The sequence below is a fragment of the Giraffa tippelskirchi genome, chromosome 13 (assembly GCF_054371585.1).
Source record: "Giraffa tippelskirchi isolate mGirTip1 chromosome 13, T2T-mGirTip1v1.2.pri, whole genome shotgun sequence".
Taxonomy (NCBI): domain Eukaryota; kingdom Metazoa; phylum Chordata; class Mammalia; order Artiodactyla; family Giraffidae; genus Giraffa; species Giraffa tippelskirchi.
The window spans coordinates 13,615,493-13,636,548 of NC_137287.1; the positions used below are offsets into that span (position 1 = coordinate 13,615,493).

The following is a 21,056-nucleotide window of genomic DNA, read 5'->3' on the forward strand; positions in this document are numbered from 1 at the left end:
ATACTAACCTCTCCCACCCTTCACCACCTTAAACACATGCTGCAGCGCTGACCCACTTGGGCAAGGAGACCAGGGTTAGAGCCAAGTGTGCATGCAGTCGAGGGCACCCCAGATATTCAACCACTAATTAGAGGAATGGAAAATAAAACCACAAGTCCTGGTGAATATCAAGTCATATACATCAGACTGGCAAAACTTAAAAAAGAGTATTTATATTTTTATTTCTTAAGCTAGATGGTAGGTATATTGGGATTTACCATCTTATTTACTATATCTTTTATATCTCCAAAATGTTTAATCACACATACAACAATGGTGAGAGAAGGTATATTTTAAAATATAAACCCAAGCACCCCATGATGTTTTTACATGTTTCTTTCTAGATCTAGGAGGTCAGCACTGCTATTAATCCTATTTCACAGATGAGAAAACTGAGTCCCTTGACCAATATTAGCCAGGAAGTGGTAGAGACAGGATTCCAGCATGAGCAGTCTCATTTAAGGATCCCAAGCTCTTAACTGCTACACAAGACAGACGGTTGGTGAGCAATGAAATATACACCAAGAGGAAGGGAGATAAATCTAATTTGTTCATTTACCAAACATTTATCATGTGGCAATTGTGTGTCACACTGTGATAAGAGCTGGGAAAACGACAATGAACAAAAATGACATGACGTACACCGTGCCTTGTCTGAGGGACCTTTCAGTTCGCAAGAAGAAAGACAACTAAGCAGTCGCAACCTACCATGCAAGCACTACGATGGCCTGTTACAAGATAGCGCAAGGCACGCTGGCATATAAGTGCTGGATACAGACTGGGGACGGGGAGGAAGCAGGAGACAGGGAAAGAAGCCAAAGACAAGACCTGCAAATTAAATTATGAGAGGCACAGAATGAGATATCACCCAGACAATAAGAATGGTGCGGAAGTGTTACATGTACCACCATGGGAAGATGTCTGTGACACACTGTTAATGGGGAAAGAAAGGTCAAAATCAACACATACAGCGTCTCCTTGGAATGAACTGGCACTGATATATAAGTTTCAAGATACAATAAGCTTATCGAATCAGTACATGAGAAATAGATAATTCAATAAATGATACCGGGTGACTAAATAAAAGTAAATATGAAATTGTATCCCAATGGGATTAAAGAGTCAAGATTTTTAAAATCAGGCCATGAAAGAACAGGAAAATACACATAAATATTTTTATAACCCAGGACGGGTTGGGGAGGACTTAGCACGTCACTAAGGGCAGAATTCACAAAGAGCAAGAGGACTAGATCTTGAAGGAAAAAGCTAGAAGATGGACATAGAGAACCAATGTCAAAGTTTTAAATTGACCCCAATCTGCTATCTCATACCATATATAAAAATATATTTGAGAGTGACATCACCAAGAGGGTGACACAGCCTGTTCCTGACTTTTGTCCCTCTCAGAAGAAGACTAACTAATAACTCTTCACAAACAAGACACCACAGAGAGAACTCTGGAATGGGGAAGGTGAGGCTGAAGCACACCCAGCACCACAGAGACCACGACGGACTGCGATGAAAAGTAAGACAAACAGCGGCTCATTGACCACACCACCGCCCTCCTTCAGGCCCGAGCAGCACCACTTCCTGAGTCTCTGGTTGCTCCAATAGGAAAAAAGGATCCAGCACCCTCCCTGCCCCCAGCATCACGGGTGGTTTTGTGGGAGCCCCTACCCTGACCTTGCACCACGGGGACAGGAGGAGACTCTTCAGTTGTGACCGCTCTGACGGTGGGGAGGGGCTTGCAACAATCAGCACGTGGGCCTTGGGAGACTGAGCTCATACCTGCAGTGTCCAAGCAGTGACCCCAACTGTTACCAAAAGGCAAGTCCGTGTGTTCATCGCACAGTGGGGCCAAACAATACCAAAATGTCAGAGTTTGAAGAAGAAAAAGGTTTACGGAGGGCCCTGCAAGGAGAGGCAGGCTTATGCCTTAAAAAGCCCAAACTCCCCCAAAGCTCTCAGCAAAGCCCATTTCTAGCAAAGGTGGGAGAGGCGCATGGTTAGTTGTTAGTTGTAAGTTTTGGTATCAAACTCTTTGTTCTTGAGGTCCAGCAGGTCATGGTCAGCTAACGATGTTCCTGTATATTACACCAAAGGAATGTTAGTCTCTGTTCTGACAAGAAAGCGTCAGGTCCCAAGGCACAATGTTCACCCTCTGAGGTCCAGCTGTCAACACGGAGGGATTCAGGCACCCAGGACCCAACCGGCCCCCAGGTTCCTCAGGTCACTCAAACCGCGGGGGCCAAGTCACATACACTGCATCCTATGCAGACAGCCACTGCTATGAGGTCGCTGAGACGGGGATGGGGAAGAGAGTCACCGCCACCTCAAGGCCTGGGTCTGGCCAGTTGGGTGGCCTTGGCAAGGGCTCTGGAGCCCTGCAGGACACAGCCCCCAGCCTGTTTCCTGGGCCCCCAGCTCACCCACTGACCCAAGGCTGGATGAGCTGGAGGACCCCAAGGAGAAGGCTGGGATTCGCCTCTTATCTCACTCTCTGCCTGAGGACCACCACTCCTCTGACCTCTGGCTGAATAGCCCACTAACAGTGGCTCCTTGATAGTTGGTTGCTTGGGGGCGGGGCCCATTGTGGCGCCAACCAATGGCTATGCAGGGCCACTAATGGTTCCATGGTAACCACTGCCTAGTAATGGGATGCAGGGTGATGGCGCACAGCAACAGTTGCATGCTAAGGGCTGCACAGGGCTGCACTCTACTACAAAACTACTTACTCCTTCCTCTGGGCTGTACTTTGGTCTAGAGAGGCCTCCCCAGGTCAGGTAATCCCCTTCAAGAAGACCCAGTTCCCAGCCTACCTACTCCTTCCTTTGGGCTCTGGCCAATGGGAGCATCAGTTGAGAAGGGAGGAGAAAGGGCCTCCTCTCTCCTTGCAAGGCTGTGGTTGTGGCCCGGGACAAAACATTACTGAACATCACTACCTTCTCCAGATGACCTGCTCTACAGTACTTGCCCCTCCTCCCAGATTGCAGTAACCTCTCCTTCCCCTTGTCCCTTTGACTCCTGGAATGGTAATGCTCTGGTGCTGCTGGCCCCAGGATTCTTGGCACTCTCCCCTTGGTCCCCCTATTCCTCCCACACACTTGTATAATTAAGCCCTTAGTAAATAAACCCTCCTCAAATTATCCTAAAAAAATTAATTTGAGATGATTCATAGTTCCAAATGTGAAAGAAAAACTAATAAAGCTCTTACTAAAAAAATCAGAAAATATCTTCATGACCTTGGGGTAGGCAAAGATTTCATAAACAGGACATGAAAACCACTAACCATGAAACTTCAACAAATTGATATTTGGGCTTTGTTAAAATGAAGAACTTCTGCTTATCAAAAGATATCAACAACGATGGCTAAATTTTAAAAAGTGGGGAGGAGGTCAGAGAGCACAGAACAACTGACCCTCTCATACAATGTTGGGGGAAGTATAAATTGGCATGGTTAATTTGGAAAACTGGCAATACCTACTAAAGGGGGACATACACTTATCCTGTAATCTAACAAATCTGGTGTATATATTTACCCAACAGAAATGCACGTATACTTATATATACACAAGAATGTCCAAAAAAATTATCCGTAATAGTCAAAACCATAAAATAACTCAATTGTCCACCAAAGGTAGAAACATTAAAAAATCTGTTGTATAGTCATATTCTGTAGGTCAGTAAAAATGACTGAACCATTACCTATAACATCATAGAGATATCTCAAAGATGATACCGAGGAGAGAAAAAGACACACAATACAACATAAAAATGGTTCTATTTGTATAAAGTTCAAAAAATAGTCAAATAAGAAACAAAAGTTCAAGAACAGGCAAAATTAATCTATGGTGATAGAAGATGACAGAGTTTTCAAGATATGTTAAATAAAAAGTACAGTTGCAAAAATATGTAACAATCTCATTTTATAAGTAAGACATACACATACTTATATACACATGAATTAAAACTCTGGAAGAAAAACAGCATCATAGTAATAGTGTTTTTGTCTTTGAATTCTGGTGGCATCCAAGTCATCTTATTTTCTTCATTATGGGGATATTTATTTTCTAATTTGTTTTTAGTAGATATGCTTATCTAATTTTAACCTGATAAAAGGAAATGCCTTTAATTTCTTCATTAAACAGTATTATTGCTCTGGGTTCAAAAAGCTACTATTCATTACATTAATATCTATTGTTCACTCTTCCAACTTCCATTCTTCCACTCGACCCACTACACAATGGCTTCTATGCAAAACACTATAGTCCACTATTTGACACAGTTGTTAAGAGGTCAACTGGTAAACCAAGTTTCTTTTTCATTACCCCTTAACCGTCCCTCAGTAACTTCATGAAAACTCAATTTCTTTGAATTGTATGTAATACACCATACTTGCATGGGATTGTAAAAATAGTTACCAAACTCACTATGTACCACACCAGACTCACTTCTACATAAGCTCCTCATCTTGAAAGCTCCAAAATGTGTCTTCCCTAAGGCTCCTTCTTTGGCCCTCTTTAGACATTTCTTAGATAATTCCATCCACCTTCTTGCCTTCACCTGCAATCTACTGCTACAGAGATGACTTCTAAACCTACATATTCACACTCCAACATTCCTCTGAATCTCCAAGTCATCTAAGCAACTATCTACTTAGCTACAAGACATCACTTGATGCCTCAACATGAACCTAAGATGCAATATGCTCATCTTTCCATAATAACCTTATGCAGAAGTCAGGTCTGGAGGAAATCTATTCTCTATTCACTATGGAATTTCCTAGGGCTGAAGAGAGTCAACCAGTTTGCAGATTTCCCCACTGGCTCAGTGGTGAAGGGATTCCCTTGTGGCTCAGCTGGTAAAGAATCTGCCTGCAATGTGGGAGACCTGGGTTCGATCCCTGGGTTGGGAAGATCCCCTGGAGAAGGGAAAGGCTACCCACTCCAGTATTCTGGCCTGGAGAATTCCATGGACTGTATAGTCCATGGGGTTGCAAAGAGTCAGACACGACTGAGGGACCTTCACTTTCACTTTTATTTTCAGTGGTAAAGAATCTGCCTGCAATCCAGGAGACACGGTAGGAGCCTCGATTTCAACACCTGGGTTGGGAAGATCCCCTGGAGGAGGAAATGGCAACTCACTCTAGTATTTTTGCCTGGGAAATCCCATGGACAGAGGAGCCTGGCAGCTACAGTCCATGGAGTCATAAAAGAGTTGGACATGACTTAGCCACTAGACAACAACAAAGACAACAACTGGAGAGATCAAATCAAATCTCTTGGTGTGAAATCAAATCAGTCTTGGTCTGATTTCTAGAGTGGCTAAAACCAGAATACCCTCTAAGCCAAGCAGAAGAGGGTGCTGCTGCTGCTGCTGCTAAGTCGCTTCAGTCGTGTCCGACTCTGTGCGACCCCATAGACGGCAGCCACCAGGCTCCGCCGTCCCTGGGATTCTCCAGGCAAGAATACTGGAGTGGGTTGCCATTCCCTTCTCCAGCGCATGAAAGGGAAAAGTGAAAGTGAAGTCGCTCAGTCATGTCTGACTCCTAGCGACCCCATGGGTCTGCAGCCTACCAGGCTCCTCCACCCATGGGATTTTCCAGGCAAGAGTACTGGAGTGGGGTGCCATTGCCTTCTCTGAGAAGAGGGTGAAATGGCACTAAATCAAGGCTGGATGGGATCAACACCCTGGGAGATCTATGCCTACAGAGAGGATACACGCAGGTTAGATAAACGTAAAGGGCACGATAAAGTCTAAGAAAAGATAATAATAAGAAACAGATATCCAGACTACAGCCAGATGGACTGAGGCTCAAGAGAAGACTTTGGCATCAATGATGGGAGGCAGACATAAACCAAAGAGATCAACAAGCAGGACAATTAGTCAGAATGATAGAGAAGAGATTGCTGCTAAGTCGCTTCAGTCGTGTCCGACTCTGTGCGACCCCACAGACAGCAGCCCACCGGGCTCCGCCATCCCTGGGATTCTCCAGGCAAGAATGCTGGAGTGGGTTGCCATTTCCTTCTCCAGTGCATGAAAGGGAAAAGTGAAAGTGAAGTCGCTCAGTCATATCCAACTCTTAGCGACCCCATGGACTGTAGCCTACCAGGCTCCTCCGTCCATGGGATTTTCCAGGCAAGAGTACTGGAGTGGGGTGCCATTGCCTTCTCCAAGAGAAGAGATTAGTTTATTCTAAAAAGGAAGGAGGGAAGAAGAATGCTACTTAACTCGTGGCTCAGATGGTAAAGAATCTGCCTGCAATGCTGGAGACCCACGTTCAATCCCTGGGCTGGGAAGATCCCCTGGAGAAGGAAATGGCTACCCACTCCACTATTCTTGCCTAGAGAATCCCATGGACAGAGGAGACTGGCAGGTTACAGTCCAGGGGCCATCAACAGTCGGACACAACTGAGCGACTCACACACACAAGATATTCTACATTGTAAGACACACAATTATTTTATGTACCATTATTTTATGTCTCTCCTCTATGAAAGTTAACAATGCTACCATCTGAATATGACATGCCATCTCTAGCTGCATCTGACTTTAGAAACGTTAGAAAGTAATGAAACATTCCTGTTGAAACTGGAGAGCAGCAGAGCCACAAGGCTCCCTCCCAGGTGTGCTCAGGACAGGAACCTGATCTACACTCAGGCCCCCACGAAGAAGAAGCAGGCCTCTACGAAGAAGTGGGCTGGAACACACTCTGGCGAGACCTGATACTGGCCAACAAGCAGGAAGCTAAGTGAGGAGGGAAAAACCCAGCCTTCCCTCCCCTGGGTTTTTTTTTATCATTTTACTTTACCATTCACACATAACACATTACTTCTGACACTTCTGGTCACATGTGTGAGGGATTTTCTCCCACCAAATTATTCTCTGAAACATGAGCTGGGTGTCCCACCAATTAACTCACTTCTGACATTACATGCTTCTTGAGAGGCCAGTCCCAAGTCTAGTCTGTTGCCTGTGCCCCTGGCTGATGGGCTCTAAATCACAGGTTCCCATAGCCCCCTCCTCTGGTTTGATTAATCTGCTAGAGCAGCTCAGAGAACTCAGGGAAACAGTGACCTACATTCACCAGTTTATTAAATGATACAGATGAACAGACGCATAATGCATGGTCTTGGGAGGGTCCTGAGCACAGGCACTTCTGTCCCCGCGGAGATGGGGGCGCATCACCCTCCTGATTAGTGGTTGTGTTCACCAACCTGGAAGCTTCCCAAACCCCCGAGTGGGATGTTTATAGAGGCTTCTCCGTGTGTGGGGGGGCGGTGTGTGTGTGGTGTGGTGGGAAATGCTGATAATTCCAAGCTTCTAATTATGGTTTAGTCACCCTGCTGACCAGCCCTCACGAAGGATCCATCCAGGAGCCCACCCAAAGTTGCCTATGAGAACAAAAGATGCTTCTAGTGCTCTTATCACTTAGAAAACTACAAGGGCTTTAGGAGCTATGTGCCAGGAACTAGGGGCAGAGACCAATGTATATATTTTCTACTATTTCACACTGTTACTGATGAAAAACTATACTGGCTTTAATCTGAAGGTCAAACAGAATTTTTATTAGCATGGAAAAATGCTCATGACCCAGTGTTAACAACAAAGAACAACATACAAAATTGAATCATGTATGCAAAACAAAACACCCTCCCCCAAAGGACGAACAGAAGAACTACTTCACAATGTCAGTAGTAGTTGTCTCCAAGTCCTGGAATTATGGGTAACTTCTTCTTTTCTCTTAACTTCCCCCACCTTTCTATAATCAATATGTAATATTTTTATAATCAGATAAGGACAAATATTAAATATTTGTTTTTTAAAATCTGCCAGTTGTAGGCCACATGGATACTTAGGTTTATTTAAATATTAGACACAGAGCCATCTCATTAATGTACAGTTTCCCTGGTAGCTCAGACGTAAAAAATCCGCCAGCAATGCGGGAGACCTGGATTTGATCCCTGGGTTGGGAAGATCCCCTGGAGGAGGGCATGGCAACCCACTCCAGTATTCTTCCCTGGACAATCCACATGGATAGAGGAGCCTGGCTCAGTCCATTGGGTCGCAAAGAGTTGGACACGACTGAGTGACTAAGCAAGCATGCACGCAAGCCCTTCTTTACAATAAGACATTACTCCAAGAACATCAGCTCAATGCATATTCATATCCATAGAACTAATGTTCATTGTGGACATCCAAGAATGTGTAACGCAGGGAATTATTTCTGTCCTTCAAATATGAGGTCTCAAGATTATCAATATTATTGCTCAAACATGGGGAAAGATTAATTACTTTCATTTCCTACTGGATCTTCAACTTGGCATAATAATGTCCCAGCAGAAACACATCTGGCCACACTGCTGATGACAAGTCTACTGCCAAAGGTAGGCAATGTGTTTTGCACAAAATGAATTTCTCTTTAAAAAAAAAAAAAAAAAGACTTTGACAAGTAGCTGCCGTGTCCAGAAACTGAAGCTAACACATTTTATGCTGCGTTATCTTGACGAAATTGCTTTTTAGCCCTACATACTCAAATACCAATATATTTCTTCCCTCATATTTGAAAAGGAACATTTTAACAAAGGATAAAAATCTTGAAATGTAAACATTATACTTGCCAAGAGTAATAAAACAAAATATGCTACTGTCTACTTTGGGTGGTACAAGCTCACACGTAGGCTGAAAAACTTGGGAAAAATCACATTTCTGTTTATAAAGTTTAAGAAATTCTTCAAATGCTTTTCCTTGCTCAGGTATGTTAAATGCTCAAACAAATAACAGGAGATAATATTATGGGTGTTCTAATTGAAGTATCACTTTTATTATAGTTTTCATTTAAAAACCCAAATGATATGAGATTATAGTAATCATATATTTGGTCCTAGTGAAAAAGTATAGCCACAACATAAATGTCTTATTTTCTAGTATTAAACAGCAGTAAAGTTGACCTTTCTTGATAATTATCCAATGTACCAATCATATCAGATATTCAAAAGGAAATAACATAGCTTGAGTTAAAGAAAACTTTTAATTTTGACAGCAGCTTCCTGCCACAGATCTTTCCTAAATGGCAAGATAAACAATGGAAGAAGGAGAAACATAAGCTAATCGCTACAAAATGCTTAGAAAGCAATTATCCTAAACTGCAGGCAGCTACTTTAAACAGCCCAAGAAAACTTTTCCAACTACAGTTACATGGACACAAATATGACATTATATGTAAGAAGCTCATGGGTTAGAAAATATTGTAGAACTTTAAGTTACTACATGGCTAACAATGAGTCAATCCAGACTACATACAAATGAATTGGACATTCCAAGGCTTGTAACTTCAAGGTAAGAATTCCTTTCGTGCTGCTCTGAAGCAGGAGTTGCCTTCTGTATTTTTGCTAAATTTCCACACTGGGCCAAAGACATCCTCACGTTCTTCCAGAAGATGTGGAACGTGTATACCATGGAATACCACTCAGTCATTAAAAAGCAAAAACAGTGCTGTTTGCAGCAATGTAGATACAACTGTCTTACTAAGTGAAGTAAGTCAGAAACAGATAAATATCTTATGATGTCACTGACATGTAGAATCTATGTGAACCTTTCTACCAAAACAGAAACAAGACTCACAGACATGGAGAACAGACATGTGGTTGCCAAGGAGGTGAAGGAGAGAGGGATGGATTGGGAGTTTGGGGTTAGAAGATGCAAACTGTGACATTTAGAGTGGATAAACAACAGGGCCTACTGTATAGCACGGGGAACAATACCAATCTCCCAGGATAAATCATAATGGAAAAGAATATTAAATATATAGATGTGTAACTGAGTCACTTCGCTGCACTGCAGAAATGAGCACAACACTATAAATAAAGGATACATCAATAAATAATTAGAGAATTCATTTGTGGAAACTTTTGGCCGAAAGGAAAAAAGGAGACTATTGAGCCAGTCTGCTAATGCCCACTTGTCCTCTTCCACACTCGGACTCAGGCCTGGATACAATCTCATGTGTGTTTGATATTTTTTTCATTTTTATTGGAGTACAGTTGACTTACAATGCTGGGTTAGTTTCAGGTGTACAGCAAAGTAGTTCAGTTAGTTATACATATAAATATTCCACTCTTTCAGATTCTTTTTGCATTTAGGCCATTACAGAATACTGAGTAGCTCCTTACACTATACAGCAGGCCCTTAGTAGTTACCTATTTTATACAGAGTTATGTGTATCATATGTGTTTGATATTGCCAACCCCGCTGTTTACTTCCATTTAAACCCATTCTGATTTTTATGTGCTGTATCTCCTGTCTCAGCAACAAGCAAAGAGGATATACCTGAAGGTAAAGTCCACAGCCAAAGAGAAGTTAGCAACCAAGCCAGATGCTGACTTGCTACTTTTATAAATAATCCAAGATGGATCAGAAACTAATGCCTATTTTTCATGTCTTATATAATGTCAGTGTTAATCACCAAAAAAGGCACTGATTTAATTTCTCAAGCATAAAATTGGGCAGGGGGGATAGAAGCCAGTATGGAATGTAATCAGCTGAAAAATCAAGAAAATGTATACAGTACCTCTTACCACTACAGAGCTCTGGTGAGTCTCGTTCATTCTTTTAACAAACATTTGTCAAATACCCTGATGGCTCAGATGGTAAAGAATCCGCCTGCAATGCAGGAGACCTGGGTTCGATCCCTGGGTTGGGAAGATCCCCTGGAGGAGGGCATGGCAACCTACTCCAGTATTCTTGCCTGGGGAATCCCCATGGACAGAGGAGCATGGCAGGCTATAGTCCATGGGGTCGCAAAGAATCAGACACGACTGAACGACTAAGCATAGCACACAAATACCATAAACTGTGCTATGTTAGATGAAATTCAGATATGAGTAAGGAATCCAGTTTGGGAGAGGGAAGCTAGGATAAAACAGAGGAAATGAAGTATATTTACAGATAAGAAACTTAGGAAGGGAGACGGGGCAGCTATTCTGCCACTGGAGAAGGCTTCACAGCGGAGGTACTAAGGAAGCTGAGACCTGAAGGTTGCATAGAATTTCTGCAAGTCAAAGAAATGGAAAGAAAGGACAGTCTGGACTCTCAAGAAAAGTGCTGGGCACACCTGCAGAAATGGCAAGATAAGTAGAGATGTGTAGCATTTCTGGGGAATATGGTGAATGATGAGCCTGGAAATGTCCACTGCAGCCAGACAGCCATGAGGCAGGAAGGGCAAAGGAGGGAAGGGCAGGTTTTCTGGGACACTGACTCCCATCTTCGGCTACACATCAAAAGTCCCCTGAAATGTTTAAAATGCAGATTCTTGAATCCCACTAGGAATAGGAAACTGTCATTTTTTAAGCTCCTACAGTGGCATCAATATCAGATCTGGGTAAAGCATGAGCAACTGCAGGGAAGAAGCAAAGAGAACAAGAAAGGGGAAAATCGCTACAACAAGAGGCAGAGCTAGGGACTTCCCTGGTGGTCCAGTGGTTAAGAATCTGCATTCCCATGAAGAGGACACAGGTTTGATCCCAGGTAAGGGAACTAAGATCCCATATGCCGTGGAGCTGGAGAAGTAAATGGCGACCCACTCCAGTATTCTTGCCCGGAGAATCCCAGGGACGGCGGAGCCTGGTGGGCTGCCGTCTATGGGGTCGCACAGAGTCGGACACAACTGAAGCGACTTAGCAGCAGCAGCAGCATGCCGTGGGGCAACTGAGCCCGCACACTGCAGTTAGGAGAGTCCATGCACACACGAAGACCCAGCACGGCCAAAATTTTTTTTTAATTAATTAATTTTTTTAAAAAGGTAGAACTAACAGAAAATATCAACTATTGACAGCGGGCCAATGGAAAAGAAGAACCAGTACTTTAGGTCTAAAAGAATAGGGAGGCTTAAGAAGGGGCAAATGTTTGCAGGAAAAGACATCAAATTTGGACACTTGGGGGTTGAGTTCCTTACTGGGTAGGTAATTTTGTTCTGGAAATTCAGGAAAACTAATTTCATATTTAAACATATTCTAGGGTTGCTACGTACTGCGGCTTAACTGTATTTAATTAGCTTTGGGAGTATGCATCCATCCCTCTCTCTAAATACATGAAAGACATACAATAAATAAGTCACAGTGCTAGAAACTTAAGAGGAAGTCGATAAACAAATATTTACTGAATAATAAAAGTGGAAGTCTAAAAAAAATTGTAGATTTTAGGTTTTTTTTGAAAGAAAAGAAAAACCTCTCCTTTATTTTTTTTAAAGATGTCATAACTCTTACCTTTGCAGCCAAGGCTTTTAAACTATCAAGGAATCTTTGCCAGAAGTCCTTGAAGAGCGGGCGGTCAATTTTCTTCAGGCTGTCTTTGGTACTAGCATCCACACTGACGTAGAGCTGGGTAACTGGTTTGAGGTCCCTTGGTAATTCAAAATTAAAAAAAAAAAAAAAAAACACACACAACAACAGAAGAAGACAATTATGCATAAGTCAGGCTCTTCACGATGCTAAACTTACAATCTGTAATAGATGCAGTGCTTAAACATGTCACTGGGTCTAGAGGCTTCTACTTCTCCCAGAAATTGAAGGTATGATTTGTTTCACTGGTGGCTCAGCTGGGGGCTTCCCTTATAGCTCAGTTGGTAAAGAATTCACCTGCATCCTGGGTCAGGAAAATCCTCTGGAGAAGGGACAGGCTACTCACGCCAGTATTCTTGGGCTTCCCTTGTGGCTCAGCTGGTAAAGAATCCGCGTATATTGTGGGAGACCTGGGTTCAATGCCTGAGTTGGGAAGATTCCTTGGAGTAGGGAAAGGCTACCCACTCCAGTATTCTGGCCTGGAGAATTTCATGGACTGTATGGTCTATGGGGTTGCAAAGAGGCGGACATAACTGAGCAATTTTCATTTTCACTTTCAATGCAGAAGATGCAAGAGATGCAAGTTCAATCCCTGGGTCAGGAAGACCCCTTGGAGAATGAAATGGCAACCCACTCCAGTCTTATTGCCTGGGAAATCCCATGGACAGAGGAGCCTGGTGAGCTAAGTCCATGGGGTGATAAAGAGTCAGCCAGGACTGAGCATGAGCGACATTGTAACAGAATGAAATTATCAGTTGGTTATTTTTTAAAATGACTGGACACCATCCCTAATGAACTGAAAACATTTGATTACTTAAAACTGGTCTCTCTTCAAACAGGTGTTTCAGTGGAAAATAAAACAAGATCAAGCTTTAGGTCTGGCACTTTCAGCTCAATTATGAGGGGCTCTCAGACCGAAGTTGCTCCAAAAACTCTGCCACTGAGACTTCTCCAGGGGTCTGTGCTGACAGGCCACCTCCCATCATCAGTTTGCTGGTGGGGTTTTCTAAGGAACAAGAACAAGTCTTCTGTGAAGCACACAGAGCCACACCAAGGCCTGACCTAGGCCTCTGAGAGCAGGAGCGGGTTGACAGTCAAGCCTTGCGCAGACAAACAATGACCCACTCCGAGGGCCATCAGCAGAGCAGAGCTAGGAGCAGGGCAGCCACATAGTCACAGAAGAGCACAACCCAGGAGAAAACCACATGTGGCAGGCTTTTATTTGTCTTTGCCTTCTTAGTCTGCATCCGTCAGTACTACTCACTCTCCACTTTTCTCAAACTCACTGGCTCGTTTCACAAAGTCATCATCTACCACGCTTCTTGCCAGTTATGTTTAAAGCTCAGATTGTACTTTTTCCAAAGCCTCTCTGTTCTCCCTGCCAATGGGTCTCATAATTCACTCTCTTCAGAGAATTTCGAGAAAGAAAGAAATTGCCCCTTAATACTCCTGACTAAATTCTCCCATTATTAACTTCCTATAACTATTCCATAATTTATATTTACCTCGAGAATGTTATTTATGTGTTTTTTTTGGTGTCAAAGTCTATGCCCTTTTAACAACTGACACATAATTCACATGCCATAAAATTCACCATCAAAGGGGTTTATGTGCTTTTTTGTATCTATCAGGGTTGGCCTTACCAACTCTCCTTGAAGGACAGGAACTCTGTTTTTCTTTTTACCCAGTCATATCAGTGGACACTGAAAGCTACTTTTCAGTGGATGTTGTTGACTTCAACTGACAGAACTTTTCAAGGAATGTAGGCCAAACGAATGCTTGTAATGATCTGGCTTAGTGACATATGGAGAAACCAGAAAGGGCTAAAGTCAAAGTTCTTAAAAGTGGGGAAGCTCTGATCAAAGTTAGGCTGCTGCTGCTAAGTCGCTTCAGTCATGTCCGACTCTGTGCGACCCCATAGACAGCAGCCCATCAGGCCTCGCCATCCCTGGGATTCTCCAGGCAAGAACACTGGAGTGGGTTGCCATTTCCTTCTCCAATGCGTGAAAGTGAAAAGTGAAAGTGAAGTCACTCAGTCATGTCCAACTCTTCATGACCCCATGGACTGCAGCCTACCAGGCTCCTCCATCCATGGGATTTTCCAGGCAAGAGTACTGGAGTGAGTTGCCATTGCCTTCTCCGGATCAAAGCTAGGAAAGAATGATTAAAACACGGGCAGACTCTCATTGCTTTAATCCCTCTCCAGTGCTGATATAATATCTAAAGGGAACCCTAAAAAGTTCAATAATGTGTCACTACTCAGCAAAGGACATCAATTACTGGAAACGCAAAACAACTGCAAACTACAATGGCAGCAATGTGTCTCATCACCCCTTTTGCTGGGGGCCTCTTTAATAAGATAAGCTACTCTAACTGGACTTTGTGTCTTACAAAAATAAAAAAGATCGTCTTAATGGATACTGCAGGCTATCATCATCTTAATAACTTCCAGGACTTTGTGTCATAAAGCTGCCTGATGCAAAATGGGGACCGGCCTGACCTTTTCACTACACCTCCATACCTGCTTTTAGATTATGAACAGTAAATTCCAAAGGTCTTAGCTGTTTTACAAGCCTCCATCATTTCACACACACACAAAAAAAAGGCCTGGACATTGACACTAGCAATAAGGAATTTTGTCAATATTAATGTCTGAAGTGCTATAATCAAGGAATTTTATAGATTTCTTCCCATGGAGCAGAGGAAGAATGGAGAAAAGGAAAAGTCCCAAGGACCTGTAGGGTACATTCCTAAGTGGCTCAAAAGCAGTAAAAGGACCTTGGAGAAATGTTTTGAGTCTTATGTCAGGATCTTATGTCTGCCTGCTATTGGCCTCTGTTCCCTGAAAAAAAAAACAGGCAATGAGGCTCCAAGCTCAGTCATTTGTCTGCCTCCATTCTACACAGAGATAGGATGGTTTTAGTCCTTAAAACATCCTTAAAACTATCATAATAATTCCTGAGTTTCAGAATCTCCCAATGCTGTTGAGAACAATTAAAAACTATACAATGAAAAGGATATAAAGCCTGAGCCCAATCCCCAGTGAAAACATTCTGTGAATCTTGATATGATTACTGTGACCTTCCATCCTGCTAATTTTAAATTTGAGTTATGAATGATCGTATATAGAAATACACAGTAACCAAACATAAAAACCCTCTCTTTCTTCCTTTCTTTAGAGATCAGGCCTCATTCTATCCAGAATAATCAATAATCATATCAAGGTCCTACCTAAAATGAACCTACTCATCTCTACAGAAAGGAAAAAAGGGAGAAAAATTAATGTTTGTTAAGAAATCAAGGAGATCAAACCAGTCAATCCTAAAGGAAATCAACCCTGAATATTCACTGGAAAGACTGATGCTGAAGCTCAAATAACTTGGGCCACCTGATGTGAAGAGCTGACTCGTTGGAACCTTTCCTGATGCTAGGAAAGGTTGAAGGCAGGAGGAGAAGAGGGTGACAGAGGATGAGATGATTGGATAGCATCACCATCTCAACAGACATAAGTTTAAGCAAACTTTGGGAAACAGTGAAGGACAGGGAAGCCTGGTGTGCTGCAGTTCATGGGGTTGCAGGGAGTTGAAAATGACTTAACAACTGAACAACAAGAAATCAAAGGAATTCAGTAGTAACTTTGATGGTCCTATTAATCAAGAAATAACCAAAGTGACCATAAGCAAGTGAGAAGTGCACTAAGTTATACACATATTGGAATATTCTAGTTATCTTTAAGTACTGATTCATAGTTTAGTTGCCTTGTGTCAGATACTGCGCTCTAAATTATTTCAAAACTTTCTTGAAACCTGCTGTAATACCCAGCACATGGCCATTTGTTAACTGTTCTGAGAGCAAGTTCTGTGCTCTTAAGAGGAATTTATATTCCAAAGTTTCAAGCTTCAATACTCTATTTCTGCCATATAGGCTAAATTTGTTAATTTAGTTGTTCAAATCTTCACTACTTTTACTGATTTTTGACTTGCTTGTTTTATCCACTTGAGAGAAGCATGTTAAAAACTTGCTATTTCTCCTTAGAGTTCTATCAATTTTGAGATTATGTTACCGAGTGTTTACCAATTCTGACATATATACAAACATACTGCTTTATGTTCCTAGTGGGTTTAATATTTTATTATTAAGAAATGCCCCATCTCATCTCAAGTAATGGTTCTTGCCTTAAAGTACACCTGACTGATATTACGTAGCCTACCTTTCCAATGGTGTTTTTCATGTATTATATTATGCACTAACAGTGTCACTACAAGGGATCGTTATTACTGTGACCATTTTACAGATGAGGAAACTAGACACTGAGAAGTTATCTTCCCCATGTCAGGAAGACAATAAGAAAGCAAGTCAAGATTCAAATTCAGATCTCTTCTAGATGGAGCCCAACCAAGCTCTTCATCATTTCACTGTGCTGCCTCTCTCTCTCTTCAGCTCATCCAGAAAAGCATAGTTCTGAAAAGTATTCCATCAATTCATAGACAAAAAAGAAGACTATATTTTAAACTTAATACAAACACAACAGTGGCAGATTTTATTTTCTTGGGCTCCAAAATCACTGCTGACAGTGACTGCAGCCACAAAATTAAAAGACGCTCCTTGAAAGAAAAGCTATGACAAACCTAGACAGCATATTAAAAGGTAGAAACATCACTTTGCCAACAAAGGTCCACAAAGTCAAAGCTATGGCTTTTCCAGTAGTCGTGTAGGGATGTGACAGTTGGACCATAAAGAAACCTGAGCGCCAAAGAACTGATGCTTTTGAACTGTGGTACTGGAGAAGACTCTTGAGAGTCTCCTGGACTGCAAGGAGATCAAACCAGTCACTCCTAAAGGAAACTAACTCTGAATATTCATTGGAAGGACTGGTGCTGAAGCTGAAGCTCCATTACTTTGGCCACCTGATGGGAAGAGCCAACTCACTGGAAAAGACTCTGATGCTAGGAAAGATTGCGGGCAGGAGGAGAAGCGGGCAACAGAGGATGAGATTGTCGGATGGCATCACTGAGTCACTGGACATGACTTTGAGCAAACTCTGGAAGATCATGAAAGACAGGGAAGCCTGGCGTGCTCAGTCCATGGGGTCGCAAACAGTCGGATGTGACTTAGTGACTGAACAACAAAAAAACCAAACAAAACAGGCTAGGAGGAAATAAAAAACTTCTGTGGAAAGGAGCAAGTAGTATTTATAACCAATCTTCATTTCATTGTAGCTGTTATCCATAGCCACTTTGAGCTGATAAATACAAGAAAACTTTATTTTATTAAAATTCATGCATTTCTTCAAACATTTACTAAGTAATATGTGAAGAGATGTCCAACTTACAGAGTTTCTCTAACACATATAGTGACTATCTTATTCACAGCAAAACCACGAAGCAAACAAAATAACAGAAGCACAAGTGGAAGCACTAAAAGAAAGAGAATGAAGCTCACACATAGTTTTGATGAAGATGCTCAAAAGTAAACACACACAGGGACAAATTCCCTGCTGGTGGAGGAGGTGTGGGAAGTTAAATGTTAATTGTGTCATAGTTTAAAATGGAACAGAGCTCTGTCTTCTTACAATAAGCCTGCTGGCAGGGAGTAAGTTTTGAATTAACTGTATGTATCAAAAAAGAAAAAATAAAAGATTTTAAATGTAAACTTAAAAACAATATACAATGGACAAGAAAATCGTGTAGAGGTGAACTGAAGATGAAGCCAAGAGCAAGTCAGTCTACAAAGGGCTGTACACTTGACTCTACATCCTCTAATACACTCATAAAGAGGGAGACAGTTTTAGGATTCAAACGCCCACAAAGGAAAGGACCTACTAGGTTCAGGGGACGTCCCTCGTGGTCCAGTGGCTAAAAATCTGCCTTGTGATGAAGGGGACACGGGTTTGACCCCTGGTCGGGGAACTAAGAACCCACATGCTGTGAGGCAATGGAGCCCACACAAAGCAACTACTGAGCCCGTGTGCCCTGGAGCCTGCATGCCACAATTAGCTTGCACACCGCAACTAGAGAGTCTGTGTACCCACATGCCGCAAGTAAGACCCCATGCAGCCAAATAAATAAATAGTAGAAGGAAAAAAAAAAAACTGGGTTCAGTGTTGTGGAACATCACCCTCAACACCTTCCTTACTCTACCACATGGTCGGCTTTGAGCAAGATGTCTCAAGGAGGTCTTTGACACCTTAGCACGGAGCAGTTTACAGGAAGGAACGACACACAGTGATCTAGTGGGACAGCATTATCCAGGTGCGATGGGCCTTTCTGACAGCAGGGCTGAATATCAGCATAGATCATGCAGTCTCCAGAATTATGAGTCCTAAACTCACACGTCTGCAGGAGCCAAGGATACGATGCGAGTCAAACAAGCCACTTCTAAACGAAAAAGAGGTTCTCTGGACACCGAACCACAGACTCTGTGTGAAACACTCAAGAATATTCTTTCCTTACCCCAAGCAATAGGCTTCCATTTTTCTGGTATGCAGTGTTCTGTCTACCTTCCGTTGTTTCATGCCTGTTAGAAATGCTGACGGAAATTTCTCTGCTGTAAGGGATTCAACAGTGCGATTCCTCTGACAAGTGGCAGATGACACTCAGCCTCAGGGCAGAAGAGACAGCCAAGGGGTGGAGAGCATGGCAAACTGAAAAGTACAGGCTTCACTGAATAGGTAACCACTCCTTGATGTGATATTGTGAGATAGTAAGAAATAGACACTTGGTCTTTGTCCCTAATTCCTGGCACCGTGCTCCTAAATCTTGGTATTTCTCGAGTGACAGAGGTGAGAGAAGAGTTTTTTGTTATCTCTAATGAGCCCCTCTCCACCAAACAAGAATTTGTATTAATGAGGTGACTCTTGGTGGGCCCCCAGACAGCTTGAGGACAGGGAGCTGGTGCCAAAACAACCAACCTGGTGATTAGAGGGTTGGCACTTTCAGCCCCACCTACAACCTCTAGGAAAGGGAGACGAGCTAGATAAGAGACTAAGTTCATCACCAATGATCGATCACAATGATTTCAATTGATCCCGTTTCCCAGCTGACGATAGTGGTAAAGAACCTGCCCGCCAATGCAGGAGACTCAAGAGACATGGCTTGAAATTCTGTGGATGGGCTGTGAGGTCCTTTCATCTTGGCTGCCTTTGCTAGTCTTAGGTGGCGCATCTGCTGAACAGGCTGGTTTATGACGGCCTCAGCTGGGAGAGCTGGGGCCTCTGTGTATGCGGCCTCTTATCCCCCAGCAAGTCTGAAGTTGATCACATGGTGGCAGGGTTTCAGAGAGCACCAAGAGAGGGCAAGCCTCGATGCACAGACATTATTCAAGCCTCTGCTTGTGTCACCTTCGCTCACATCCCCTTGGCCAAAGCAAGTCACGTGGCCGAGCTTGGAGTCAATGGGGGGACGGACACTCAGAGCTACAGCACAGAGGATCATGGACACAAGGAGAGGGAGAATTTATGGCCGTTGTTTGTAGTCTACTGTAGCGCAGAACAGACTGTACTTTGTACCCTGTACAAGGAGGATGGCCTTGAACCTACTGGGACTCAAGTCTTTTTCAGGAATTCAATTAAAAAAAAAAAAAATCAGAGCTATGTTGGAAGGCCTGGAAGGTTCTTAAGACTGGAAATCTCAAACTGGCAATTGATAAAGAGTAGGTTTTATTTGTCCTGCACCACATTTAGAAACTTTTTTTTTTAAGCCAACATTTAAAATCCTGAGATTTTGCATGAAAGAGATTTCTTTTGGAAACCTTTGGGAAAAAAGATAATCTGGCAAAAATTGCCAAGCACCAAATATGAAGTGCTGTTTTTACGACATTAGATCACTTCAGAACATTTATCTGGTTTTTGACTCACAACACTTCTGACACCAGATGTGTGGTTCCTTTCCACACCAAGGAGTCCTGTAGTTCTCCGCAGACACCAGCTAGATGTCCTGTGTTCAATTCTATTCTGACAGTAAATCCCTGGAGTCAGCACAGACCCCCCGGGTCAGGACTCAGCCACAAGCTGCCCCTACTTCTGACACCAGTCGCAGCCCCAGTGGCCACCTGTGCTTCTGATCAACTGCCTGTGGCCTGGGGCGCCCTCTGACCCCTCCTCGGGTTTGACAATCTGCTAGAACAGCTCTCAGAGCGCAGGGAAAACAGTTCACTTTCTATTACTAGTTTATTTTAAAGATTACACCTCAGAAAACTGCTGCATAAAAAGATGAGCATCGGCTTCCCACCACCTCAAGCGTTTGCTGACCTGGAAGCCAAATGAACGGTGGCGTGTTTGAGTGACTCAGTTCTGAGGAAAATGATTACAGCAAAAGATAACTGATGCTTGCCATGGTACCTCAGCTTTATGCCTATCTGCTAAGTTGCATCAGTCGTGTCCGACTCTGTGTGACCCCATAGACGGCAGCCCACCAGGCTCCTCCATCCCTGGGATTCTCCAGGCAAGAATACTGGAGTGGGTTGCCATTTCCTCCTCCAGTGCATGAAAGTGAAAAGTGAAAGTGAAGTTGCTCAGTCGTGTCCGACTCTTAGCGACCCCATGGGCTGCAGCCTACCAGGCTCCTCCATCCATGGGGTTTCCCAGGCAAGAGTACTGGAGTGGGGTGCCATTGCCTTCTCCTTATGCCTATCTAAAGTACTATTAAAAAAACACTCGCTTTTGTGGAACTAAGAGGACTT

The 21,056-nt window shown here is 43.0% G+C and overlaps 2 protein-coding genes across 12 annotated transcripts in view; both read right to left on the minus strand.

Annotated features, from left to right (window-relative positions):
* The window catches only part of CALN1 (calneuron 1), a 693,518-nt gene that overhangs the window by 630,534 nt on the left and 41,928 nt on the right, over nt 1-21,056 (minus strand). For both annotated transcript variants that reach the window (XM_081558121.1, XM_081558116.1), the window contains exon 6: nt 12,303-12,438. The gene's annotated coding sequence lies outside the window, so the exon portion shown is untranslated. The remainder of the gene's footprint in view (nt 1-12,302; nt 12,439-21,056) is intronic.
* The window catches only part of LOC145532619 (S-adenosyl-L-methionine-dependent tRNA 4-demethylwyosine synthase TYW1), a 147,647-nt gene that overhangs the window by 58,710 nt on the left and 67,881 nt on the right, over nt 1-21,056 (minus strand). For all 10 annotated transcript variants that reach the window (XM_081558074.1, XM_081558065.1, XM_081558068.1 and 7 more), the window contains one exon: nt 12,303-12,438. In XM_081558074.1, the coding sequence (XP_081414200.1) occupies nt 12,303-12,438 (136 nt within the window). The remainder of the gene's footprint in view (nt 1-12,302; nt 12,439-21,056) is intronic.